This window comes from Sphaerodactylus townsendi, linkage group LG04, assembly GCF_021028975.2.
Source record: "Sphaerodactylus townsendi isolate TG3544 linkage group LG04, MPM_Stown_v2.3, whole genome shotgun sequence".
NCBI lineage: Eukaryota > Metazoa > Chordata > Lepidosauria > Squamata > Sphaerodactylidae > Sphaerodactylus > Sphaerodactylus townsendi.
In genome coordinates, this window is record NC_059428.1 from 26,513,174 (window position 1) to 26,525,314 (window position 12,141).

At 42.3% G+C, this 12,141-nt stretch overlaps 1 protein-coding gene across 2 annotated transcripts in view; it reads left to right on the top strand.

Moving 5' to 3' along the window:
• ATM (ATM serine/threonine kinase) overlaps nucleotides 1–11,384 on the top strand; it is a 71,258-nt gene extending 59,874 nt beyond the window's left edge. For both annotated transcript variants that reach the window (XM_048493888.1, XM_048493887.1), the window contains exons 52-63: nucleotides 975–1,133; nucleotides 1,394–1,532; nucleotides 2,013–2,095; nucleotides 2,376–2,516; nucleotides 6,115–6,231; nucleotides 6,876–7,025; nucleotides 7,198–7,363; nucleotides 8,224–8,310; nucleotides 8,605–8,719; nucleotides 8,916–8,979; nucleotides 9,565–9,701; nucleotides 9,784–11,384. In XM_048493888.1, the coding sequence (XP_048349845.1) occupies nucleotides 975–1,133; nucleotides 1,394–1,532; nucleotides 2,013–2,095; nucleotides 2,376–2,516; nucleotides 6,115–6,231; nucleotides 6,876–7,025; nucleotides 7,198–7,363; nucleotides 8,224–8,310; nucleotides 8,605–8,719; nucleotides 8,916–8,979; nucleotides 9,565–9,701; nucleotides 9,784–9,967 (1,542 nt within the window). In that variant the 3' untranslated portion in view covers nucleotides 9,968–11,384. The remainder of the gene's footprint in view (nucleotides 1–974; nucleotides 1,134–1,393; nucleotides 1,533–2,012; nucleotides 2,096–2,375; nucleotides 2,517–6,114; nucleotides 6,232–6,875; nucleotides 7,026–7,197; nucleotides 7,364–8,223; nucleotides 8,311–8,604; nucleotides 8,720–8,915; nucleotides 8,980–9,564; nucleotides 9,702–9,783) is intronic.
• Nucleotides 11,385–12,141: the final 757 nt, after the last annotated feature.

The following is a 12,141-nucleotide window of genomic DNA, read 5'->3' on the forward strand; positions in this document are numbered from 1 at the left end:
ATCTCTCTCTCTCTCTCTCTCTCTCTCTCTCTCTCTCTCTCTCTCTCTCTCTCTCTCTCAGGACATTCTTCTTGAATTGTGGGGTTCAATTCTTGAACTGTACACAATATTCCAGGTGAGATCTAACCAATTCAGAATAGAGAGGTACAATTACATCCCCCAATCTAGACTATAGTGCAAAGGGTTCATGCTTATTTATCACATTCTAAAGAGGCTGGATCTCCTTAAGTGCCTTATTTTGCCATATAAGTTTGCCCAGGCATTGAGCTTTATTTTAATGGCTCTGTTATGAGTTCTTATGATCGGTGGCCACAAGTCATAAGGTCTTTTCGGCAGTGGCTCTTATCTGTAGAATTCTTTCCGCTGCACTACCTGCTTTGCACATTCATTTCTAAGGTTTAGGTGCCAGGTGATTTCATTTCTGTTTACCCAGGCAATAGAATGCATGTGCCTGTGTACATTTTTGCTGACTGGTTTGGATGTCATTTTCTTCTTAGATTTGGTATATTTTAAAAAATCTTGTGGCTTTAATTGCTGTAATGAATTTTTCAACATTTTTACTATTGATGCCTTTATTGAGTATGGTTACTGCTGCTAGTTTTACTGCTTTTATTGATAATGTTTAAAAGTATTTTATTTCAGTCCACCTCTTAAAATGCTATATAGTAATGATAAAGTAAAAAAAATCAATAGTAAAATTAATGTATTCAGGACTTAAGGCTAAGTAATTGTTCATATAGTTGAGCTTTTCAGCTCGTATCACTTTTCAGATCGAAAACATGAAAGTGTATTTTTCTTGTAACATTTTACAGTTTGTGCAGTAAAGTGCTAATTTGGGTTGTATAAAGCAAGATTAATACAGAATTAAATCACGTGGAACATTATTATTAAGCCTTTGATGTTTTCTGCGACGCTGAGATCACAGGTGACGTTTCACATATATTACGTTTCCAATGTTTTATATTTCCTAATAGCTTCTAGCAAGGATTTCTCTAGATCATCCACATCACAGTTTATTTATAATCCTGGCCTTAGCAAATGCTGACAAGGACGAACATTTGACAAAATCAGAAGCATCAAGGCAAAGCAGACTACCTAAAAATGCGCCAAAAGAAATTTCCCCATTGGACATGGTACTTGAATTCTGCTGTAATTTTTTTTGTAATTTAATTCAACCATGCAGTAGCTCCGTACTGAGAACATGTTACACACCTGCATGGTCATTGTTGCAGTTACTGATTTTCATATTGTTCAAGATCGCGTAGCATCCAACTGTCCAGTTTCCTGTCCCGTCTCACCCCCACTCCCCACAATGCTAGCTGACTTTAATTTGAAATATGTGGAATGGTACCATTTGCATTTTAAATAGTATTCCATTTTTTTGATTCTGTAGGATAGAATGGAGGCTGCTAGGAATATAATTAACAAGATCAAACATCAAAGGGCTAACATGGTGAGAAGCACCGAAGCGCTTTGTGATGCTTATATAATTTTAGCAAACCTGGATGCAAGTCCCTGGAAATCTCAGAGAGGTAAGTGACTGGGGGAGGGGGTGACATGATTACGGTAAAAGCAGTCCTGATAGTAGCTTGAAGATAACAACATTCATATATATATATTGATGACTGATTTTGTGAAAAGTATTTTTCTTTTCCATCAAGGTGCTTTACTTACCTCTTAATGGGATGGTTAACTAGTATAGGGACACAGTTAACTAGTTAGCTGTACATTAATAAGTGCTAGTATGCCAGTACATCCATATGTACCCATGGTTGGTAGAAGAAATCCGTAGGTGATACTGAGATATTTCGAATAATTTCATTAATATCGAGAGGGAAATGTTATAAGAGCCCCTGGAGGATGGGGCGGTATAAAAGTTTAATAAATAAATAAATAAATATAAAAAAATAAGCTGTTTCTTCATAGTCAAGAGCCCAGCGCCTCACCTTTCAAAAGACAAGATGTTAACGTGGCATATAAGTGTTTAGTGCTTGCATTTGTCATTAATGCAGGAGGTATAAGTATCCCATCTGATCAGCCTATTATGAAACTAAAGAATCTAGAAGATGTTGTGGTACCTACCTTGGAAATTAAGGTAAATAAACCTTTGCTTTCCTGAATAATTGTTCCCACATAGTCACATTAGAGGGCATTAATGCTCATGGAATGGAATGAATTGTAACAGGTTCTGCTGGGCATGTTGCCTAATTGGAGACACAGTGTCCTTACAACAATAGTTTGTTGTGTTTTATTATTACTTTTAATGGGTCATAATTTGTTTCTTTTTATGCTGTAAACTACCTTGTAAATTTACTGTTGAACGACGTAGTTGATCAACGTGACATGGCTGCATCTGCAAATATTTACAATTTTAGGTGGATCCAAGTGGAAAGTATGAAAATTTGGTCACAGTGAGGTCATTCAAACCTCAGTTTCGCTTAGCAGGAGGTGTCAATCTGCCAAAAATAATAGACTGTGTCGGATCAGATGGGAGAGAGAGAAGACAACTTGTCAAGGTGGGTTCTGTGCACTGCAGTTCTTAGAGGAGTGTCCTTTCACCAACTGAGAAAGTTGTCTTCCTTTTTTTATTCTTGTGCAGTTTGGTAGGTCATATTCAGACGTCTGTCTGTCTTCAGACGTAAGCCATAGTTAAAGCACTTCAAGTTGCTGAAGCAAGGTAAGCAGTTAGATAGCATGATTTCTGAAGTAGGCCTTAGAGCAAGGATGTAGATAAGGGTGGGTTCTCGGGTTCAAATTTCCCGCATTGAATGTCTGAAGCTCCGCCCTCTGTGGGTTTTTTGTTTTTTAAGTGTTTTTTTTGTTTTCGGCCTACAGGGGGCACAGTTTTTAGGCTAGCGTCACCAAACTTTGAGGGATTGTTTGGGAGATTCTCCTGATGATACTGCCCAGGTTTGGTGAGGTTTGGTTCAGGGGGTCCAGAGTTATGGACTCTCAAAGGGGGTGCCCTCATCCCCCTTTGTTTCCAATGGGAGCTAATAGAAGATGGGGGCTACACATTTGAGGGACTATAAATTTGGACCTCTTGAACCAAACTTCACCAAACCTTGGTGGTATCATCAGGAGTCTCTCTTACTGATACCACCCATGTTTGGTGAAGCTTGGTCCAGGGGGTCCAAAGCAGAGGTGGGATGCAGCCTATTCGCACCTATTTGGTAGAACCGGTTACTAAAATTTTCTCAGTTCGGAGAACTGGTTATTAATGATTAACTCCACTAGGGACAAGGGCGTAATCTCTGTCCCTGGGTACAACAAATCTCTTCAAGTGGGGGATGCAAAATCGCCCCCCAGGGCCCCCTGCAGCCCCCCTGCCTCCCATGGCACGCTCCCATGTGTGTATGAACTGTATAAAATAATACAATATATAGTAATTCTATTTTTTTTTGTTCATTGGTATAAAGGTTGGGAAAGTATTATAGGTAAAGATTTTTCATTTTCTTTTTTCCCCTTGAAATTTATATTGGAAAGAGAGGAGTTTAAACTACTTAAGGATTTTGGATCTCTCCCTCTTAGTTTTCTTTCAAGTGGAATAGATAGTTATAGGAAACTGAAGGGGAAGTAAAAAGTAGGGAGGGAGGGAAATATGGGAAGGAGGGAGGCAATATAGGATGTTTTAGTTGGGTTGGGGGGTTGAGAGAGATAGACAATTAGATATGTTTGTAATATGTTAACAATTGTAAACAGTTTTTGGTTTCTCTCCTTATGTTATTATTTAAAATCAATTAATATAATTATATAAAAAAGAAATAATACACTACCATACGGTATATTGCTTTTTAAATACTTTAAACAGTCATTATTTGAATCTAGAGGCGGGGCGAAGGGGAACTGCACCTGGGACACGCACACCCTGCATCCTTGCCACAGCCCCGCCCAGGAATGCCCCACCCACGGAATGCCTGGCCACACCCCGTTGTGCCCCACCCAGCCCCATTGACGCTACGCTACTGTTTGAATCCCACCACCATTGGAACCTGTTACTAAAATTTTTGAATCCCACCACTGGTCCAAAGCTATGGACTCCCAAAGTGGGTGCCCCCATCCCCCACTGTTTCCAATGGGAGCTAATAGAAGATGGGGGCTACACATTTGAAGGTCCATAACTTTGGACCCCCTGAACCAAACTTCACCAAACCTGGGAGGTATCATCAGGAGAGACTCCTAAAGATACCCTGAAAGTTTGTTGCTGCTAGCTTAATAATTACACCCCTGACAGCAGGCACCCCCAAAATTTCCCCAGATTCTCCTTTTAAATCCACCCCCTTCAGCATGGATTTAAAGGGAGAATATGAGGTCCCCAGTTTAAACACTGAAAGTGATGCTGTTTCAGGGTGGGGGATAATCCAGCCCAAAACAGCATCACTTTCAATGTTGTTTTAACTGGGGACCCCAGATTCTCCCTTTAAGGTGGATTTAAAAGGAGAATTTGGGTTCTCTAGTTTAAACACCATTGAAAGTGATGCTGTTTGGGGGTGGATTCCAGCATCACAGCGGTCGCCCGGGGGGGGGGGGGCTCAGATTTTGCACTGGACTCCATTTTCCCTAGCTACACCTCTGCCTGGAGGGGAGGGCAGAAGGGGCTGCCGGCTGCCAGCTGGGAGCCCAACTGGTGGCGGGGTGGGGGAGGGCAGGGCAGCGGAGTCTGCTGTCCCTGACTTCGGAGAGCTGCTTTTATAAGCACTGGGGCCGGGGCTTGGGGAGGTGTGGCCATGCCCCAGGGGCAGGTGGGGGCGTGGCCCCGCCCCCAAACTCTCCTCATTAAAAATCTATACCTACGTCCCTGTCTTAGTGATCATTTAACCCGGGTGTGCATGCAAAAAAGGGCTTCTGCCACCCCAGTTGACGGCATTCTAAGATATATAGTTGTGTGAGTTTGAATCTTCTTTTTGATACCCATTGTAGTTCAAGGTATTTCCGTATTGTGAAGGGAAATACAGGGAAAATGGTAGCCAGTTGATGTGATATGAAATGAAAAGTCAGTCTTAAATATTTTAAACATAGTAGGGATACATTCTTGACAAAACCAGGAAGAAATTTAATTTGGCACTTGAAACAAGAAAATAGAATAGGTTGTATTTTCAAGCTCCTGAGCAGTTCTGGAGAACCAAGTTATAAAATGACAATAAACAATAGTCACCACACTTTCTTGCCTTTAGTATTGTATGGAGGTATTTTGTGCTGTTTGAGACTGTCATCCTAAGGATAATTTCTTGAGAGTGAGTTTCATTTACCATCAACCCGCATATAAGTCGAGGCACCGAATTTTACCACAAAAAACTGGGAAAACTTATTGACTCACGTATAAGTCGAGGGTGGGAAATGCAGCAGCTACTGGTAAATTTCAAAAATAAAAATAGATACCAATAAAATTACATTAATTGAGGCATCAGTAGGTTAAATGTTTTTGAATATTTATTTCAAAGAAAAACAGTAAACTAGCTCTAAGTGGAAAAGAGGGTAAATGAGAACAATATGGTTCAACAATAACTTTAACAGTACAAAAACCTTAGCTCAATCAGCAACCAAGCTAAAATACAAGAGTTAAAATCCTTCAAAACTAGATTCCTCATCATCATCTGTATGTCCAAATGTAACCCAACTCAGATTTTAAGAGGGATATTTTCAGAAAAGGAAAAATTCAAGTCTTTGACAATGTGATCCCACCTTATGACCCTTAACATTCACCAGACTTACAACAAAAGAAATATAAACACAATATCCCCTTCTCAGCAATTAATACAAACATTCTCATACCTGAAATGGAGCATTTCCTTTCCTGAAATACAGGCCTCAACAATTGAAATGGAGGCTTTCCTTCCTTATGAGGAAAATTTGAGCTCTTTAGCACCCTTTAATGACATACAGCAAATACCTTATAATACAGTATAAGACTCGCATATAAGTCGAGGGAGGCTTTTTCAGCATTAAAAATGTGCTGAAAAAGTCGACTTATACACAAGTATATATGGTACTTGAGTGGGACCTCTGAGTAAAAGAGCACAGAATGAGACTGCTACATGAATTTTTTTGTGCTAGCATTCAACTTACTGAGCCAGGAACATTCCTAACCTGTTGTCTTTCTTGTATCTGTTAAAGGGCCGCGATGACCTGAGGCAGGATGCTGTCATGCAGCAGGTTTTCCAGATGTGCAACTCTCTGCTCCAGCAAAATAGTGAGACCCGAAAGAGAAAGTTGACTATCCGCAGATATAAGGCAAGGGCTTGCCTGCTGCTGTTGCACCAGAATGGTCCAGAACATACTGCCAGCTCCTTGAAAGCTTTTTTAAAAACAAAAAACCTGGGAGCTAGTGTCCTAAATATACTCTTACACCTTCCTCCTTTGGAGTGATCTTCTCTCCTTTCTCTTTTAAACAGAGAGAGAGAGAGAGTGTGTGTGTAAAGTGCCATCAAGTGACTTCCAACTAATGACAACCCCTTAAGGCAGGGGTGTCCAACTCTGGCGCTTCAGATGTTCATGGACTACAATTCCCATCAGCCTTTGCTGGCATGGCCAGTTGGGGCTGATGGGAATTGTAGTCCATGAACATCTGAAGCGCCAGAGTTGGACACCTCTGCCATAGGGTGTCAAGGCAAGAGACTAACAGAGATGGTTTGCCATTGCCTCTGCACAACAGCCCTGGCCTTCCTTGGTGGTCTCCCATCCAGTTACTAACCAGGTCTTATCCTGCTTAGCCTCTGAGATTCAATGCGATCAGGCCAACCTGAGTGAGTCCAAGTCAGGGCTTGAACAGCCTGGTTGCATATTGTATGTCCTCTGTCACAAACCGTGGCTTTTAAATATGATTTGAAATGTGTTCGCCAGTTAGGTTACTTAATGTTCATCTGATTGTCTCCTAGGTGGTTCCCCTCTCTCAGAGAAGTGGCGTCCTAGAGTGGTGCACAGGAACTATTCCTCTGGGCGAATTCCTTATCAATACTGACAAGAGTGCTCACAGAAGATACAGGCCACAGGATTACACCAATCAAATTTGTCACAAGCAAATGGTGGTGAGTCAAAACAAAAGGGTAAAAAAGGCTGAATCCTACACAGGACTGCTGGCAAAGGCAGATCTTTCCCCAAAAGTTGCAAAGATGGCCTTCACAGCATATGTTCCTCCAGAGTGAAGGTTAGGTAGGGAAGCCATTACTGTCTCTAAATTTTTCACATTTCATTTCACAGGATGCGCAGAAGAAAGATTCTGAGAAGAAATACGATATCTTCGTGGATGTTTGCCAGAATTTTCAACCTGTATTTCGCTATTTCTGCATGGAAAAGTTTCTTGATCCAGCAGTGTGGTTTGAGAAACGTTTGGCGTACACGCGCAGTGTGGCAACATCGTCAATAGGTATTGCAAAATAAATGTGATTGGCGAAGGCTTTCATGGCCAGAATCACTGGGGTGTTGTGCGGTTTCCGAGCTGTATGGCCGTGTTCCAGTAGCATTTTCTCCCAATGTTTCTCCTGCATCTGTGACTGGCATCTTCAGAGGATCTGATAGTAGTAAAGCAAATGCTACTGGAACACAGCCATACAGCCCGGAAACCCCACAACACCTAAATGTTATTGGTTTTTCCATGGTTTAGCAATTACACTTTTTCAGAACCATGTGCTGTTGGATCATTCTCCATAAAATGAGCCTTCCCCAAAATACTGATAAGAAGTTGCAAAGAATAGTGCTTTTGCCCCAGCAGTTGCTATTAGGGCTGGAAGTTTTAATCTGTTTGACAGGTTCGCTGGCTTGATTTTTTGTTTATCAAGCAGTTTACGATGAATTTGATCCAAATGGCAACATTTTGGGGTGGGGTGGGGTGGTATTTTGGTTCTGGTTCATTACTGTGTTAGGGGAATAAAAAGAGTATGTTGAAGATTGTCCTTCCTTAGTCAGCTGGTTTGGGGTGGCAGCTATCCACACACCAATCCTCTAGTACCCCTGAAAAAAACATTCTTGAAGGTAAAGGGGCCTTTCAGAGTATCATACAATGCAGCAAGATGGGCTGTGTTGGAAGGGAAAGTAGACAACCATCCCAACCATTCACAGCTCTTTGGAAAAATAAAACACATCGAGAAGCAAACTGTCTGGTTTATCTCTAGATGTGCTCTGTTGTAGAAGTGACATAATTTTACAAAAAATAACTTTATGAGAAACAAGTGAATTAAATCTATTGTTATGTACTTGTGGCTTCATTTTGACACTTTCCTCTTTCAGTTGGCTACATCCTTGGTCTTGGAGACAGACACGTACAGAATATTCTGTTAGATGAGCAAACTGCAGAACTGGTACACATAGATCTAGGTATGTGTAAAAGCAAGGAATTGGGTTTCAATTTTTAATGTGTTTATGATTGAATTTCTATTTTAGATTTGAGGGTCATCTGACTGAGTTATGTCACGTCATTGAACGCCAGGGTTGATTTGACTTATCTAGCTGGCTAGGCAAGTGTCCCCTCCCTCACCCCTCCATGTGCGTCCCTTCCAAAGCTGCATGCCTGGTGGAAGAGAATGACCGTCCCAAATAGGAGGAGTGTACCATTCTTCACTCAAGGACTTTTAATTTTAAAAATATTTGTTTATCTCCTGTTTCTGTTAGGTGTTGCTTTTGAGCAAGGCAAAATCCTTCCTACCCCAGAAACTGTACCTTTTAGGTTAACTAGAGATGTAGTGGATGGAATGGGTATCACCGGAGTTGAGGGAGTCTTCAGGAGGTAAGGTGATTTGAACAATGGTTCTGTATTAAATGCTTAATGGAATCCTAGCTTTGCAGAACTGCCCTAGAATAACAGCTAATTAATGTTAGCATATAATATGCAAGTAGAGCCAATAAACAGTTGTAAAAAATGAGAAGTAATCTTACATTAACATTAATATTGCAAACTGGTCTAGTAATGCAATCTTTCCCAGGTGCTGTGAAAAAACTATGGCTGTCATGAGGAATTCCCAAGAAACTCTGCTAACCATTGTAGAGGTAAGCGTTTCTTCACGTCTCTGGTTGCAAACTGAAAAGAGCGCTTTGATTCCTTGAATTCTTTCATGTTGCCAAAATGACATTGTTAAGGCTTCTGCTAGAAGAAGAATTCAATTCATATCCCTCCTTTCTCTCCTGTAAGGAGACTCAGAGGGGCTTACAAACTCCTTTCCCTTCCCCCCTCACAACAAACACCCTGTGAGGTAGGTGGGGCTGAGGGAACTCCGTAGAGCGGCGACTAGCCCAAGGTCACCCAGCTGGAGTGTGTTGGAGTATACAGGCTAATCTGAATTCCCCAGATAAGTCTCCACAGCTCAAGCAGCAGAGCGGGGAATCAAACCCGGTTCCTCCAGATTAGAATACACCTGCTCTTAAACACTACACCACTGCTGCTCCTATTCACTATCACTATTGCCATTAATGCTTGTGTTTGTGGCACATTTCACACTAGATCTGCCACCATGCCAGAATTCCTCGGTGGCTTGACCAGTTTAAGAATGTCACACATGCAGGCCCACAGTTTACAGCCTAAGAATGGTACTACTAGCTTTATACAGAAACACCTTTGTGTCCTGTCACATCCAGGTACTTCTCTATGACCCTCTTTTTGACTGGACCATGAACCCTTTAAAAGCTTTGTATCTGCAGCAAAGGCCAGAGGATGAGACTGATACTAGTGGGAGCCTCAACGCTTCCAATCAAGAACACAACGCAACAGCAAGGTAACTCAGCCTATCCTTGTGGTGTTGATTTGTTTGTTTTTTTGCCTTCGGGTTTCACAGCTTTCCATTTTCTTCCTTTTAGTAGCGACATCCAGACTTTTAATAAAGTGGCCGAGCGTGTCCTGATGCGACTTCAGGAGAAGCTGAAAGGAGTAGAGGAGGGGACAGTGCTCAGTGTGGGGGGCCAGGTGAACCTTCTCATACAGCAAGCCATGGATCCCAAAAATCTCAGCCGCCTCTTTCCGGGGTGGAAAGCCTGGGTGTGAATATATTCGGTAGGTTTGAACGAGCAAGCGGGTTCCTTTGAGAGGAGTGGTCAGCATTTCAGATTACGTACGTTCAGATTACATAAGGACAACTTGAACGCTGAATTTTTTTAACATGTTGTAAGTCTTTCTTGTAGTCAATAAAAGGTGGGGAGGGGTGTGTGTGTGACCTTTCACTGGAAGCATGTGGTATGATGCCAGAAAAGAAAGAAGACCACTTTATTTAAAAAAGTTAATGCCGCTATCATTTACTTGAATTAAAACTAAAACAATTGGTTAATAAATGCAGAACCCCCACCTGGTGTATAACACAGGAATGGTATTACAGCATAGTGCTGCTCTTTGTAGCGTCTATGTATTCAAAGAGCCAGAACTTTAAATCTGGTTTTGGTAAATGCCCAGTGACCACTTTGGCTGGCTGCCACATGAGCGACTCCATCCTGAGGTCACTTCCAGACTGATGTGAGTTCCCCTATTACAAATACACTGTTGGGAAAAGACACCCATCAATTTTACTATGCACATTAGCGGTGGGAACTAGGTGTAACCCAGGAGTCTGCAACTTGCGGCTCTCCAGATGTTCATGGGCTACAAATCCCATCAGCCAATTTGCCATGCTGGCAGGGGCTGATGGGATTTGTAGTCCAGGAACATCTGGAGAGCTGCAGGTTGCAGACCCCTGGTGTAACCCCTTATTAGTGTATGTGGGTGGTGTCTTTGTACACCAGGCCTGTAAAACTGTCCCTTGAGTTTAACCCAGGGTCAAAATATCACGCTTAAAATTAATATAAGTTACACAGCCCAGAAGACCACATTTCAGTACTGGCAAAGAAAGACATTCGGACATGAGAAAATTAGTGTATAATGTAAACATTTATATTCATAGAGAAAGAGTTTTGCTTCAGTAATTGTTTATGACTATAATTGTTTGGTCATTACTGACAAGCAGAATATATCCCTCCACTGTGAATGGCTGGATGTTCTTTTGCTTTTTATAAACGCCGGGTGAAATGCTTGTTTTGAAAGCTGAAGTCCCTTTTCCTACCATTGCATGCAGCAAAGTGTGAAGCCTTCCTGCTAGCTAACTTCCAACTGAAGCGGAAGAAGAGCCGCCGACATTGGAGAAAGGCTCTTTCGGCTCACGGGAACGCTTCATGCCAGAGAATCTGAATGGAAATCTTAGTGATATGCTACCCCATGTACTGGCCTCCTATTCTATACCATGGAAATAGGGGCCTTGATCCTACAGTTCATGATTATTACCACCATTCAAAAGGGGCATTAATATGAACTTCCTACACTGATAAGCTAAAGTATGTAAAATAACCACTCTGCTTTTTAAATTGTGTAATGCCTTCTGGGATATATGGTTATTTTCATGGAAAGAATAAATTTTCCCATGTCCTTTTAAAAAAAATTCTGTGGTGATGAATCCTTGCTGTGATGTAAACGGGAACAACATCGACTACATTCTGACCAGAGCTGGGGGCTGATCTGTAGTTTAAAACCAAGTGACGGCTTTGTGACGTACATGGAAAAACAAAGCCTAGACGCAATGTCTTTATCTCTGCATTTTGCCCTTCATTCCCTTGCCATGTAGCAGCAGCAGCAGCAGCAAGAGAACAAAACGAAGTAATGGATAAGCTGCAGGAATTTTGCCCACGGTGCTTAGTTTTGCGATGATACTAGAATGATGGGCAGACCGTCTGCAGCCTGAGGCAAGAGGGAATGGCTCCTCTGCCCCACCCTGCCTCCAGAGGGCTTTCCAGCTGCACGGGGAGGCAGAAAAAACAAGACAAAACCCCTGCTGCCGGAAAGCCTTCTGTAGAGCTAAGTGGACTTTCGCACACACAAACACACACACACACCCCGGTAGTACAAATTTGACCCCTGGGCCGTGGTATATCTGCTGACTAATGTCAGCTCTAATGTCAGCTCTAATGTCTGCTGACTAATGTCAGCTCTACCCCCAGGAATGCCCCAGTCTGCCGCCACCCCCACCCCCCACACCAGTGTCCAATTGGACACCAACATACCTCTGCAGCAGCCTCAATTTCCAGGTTTCACCACTGCGGAGCTGAGGGGCGACTGGCCACCAGCACGTTTGCTCGCTCTGCCAGCGGGGCTGCCCTGTGCAGGCTCCGCTACTCAATTCGCCCCCTCCCCAAAGGATT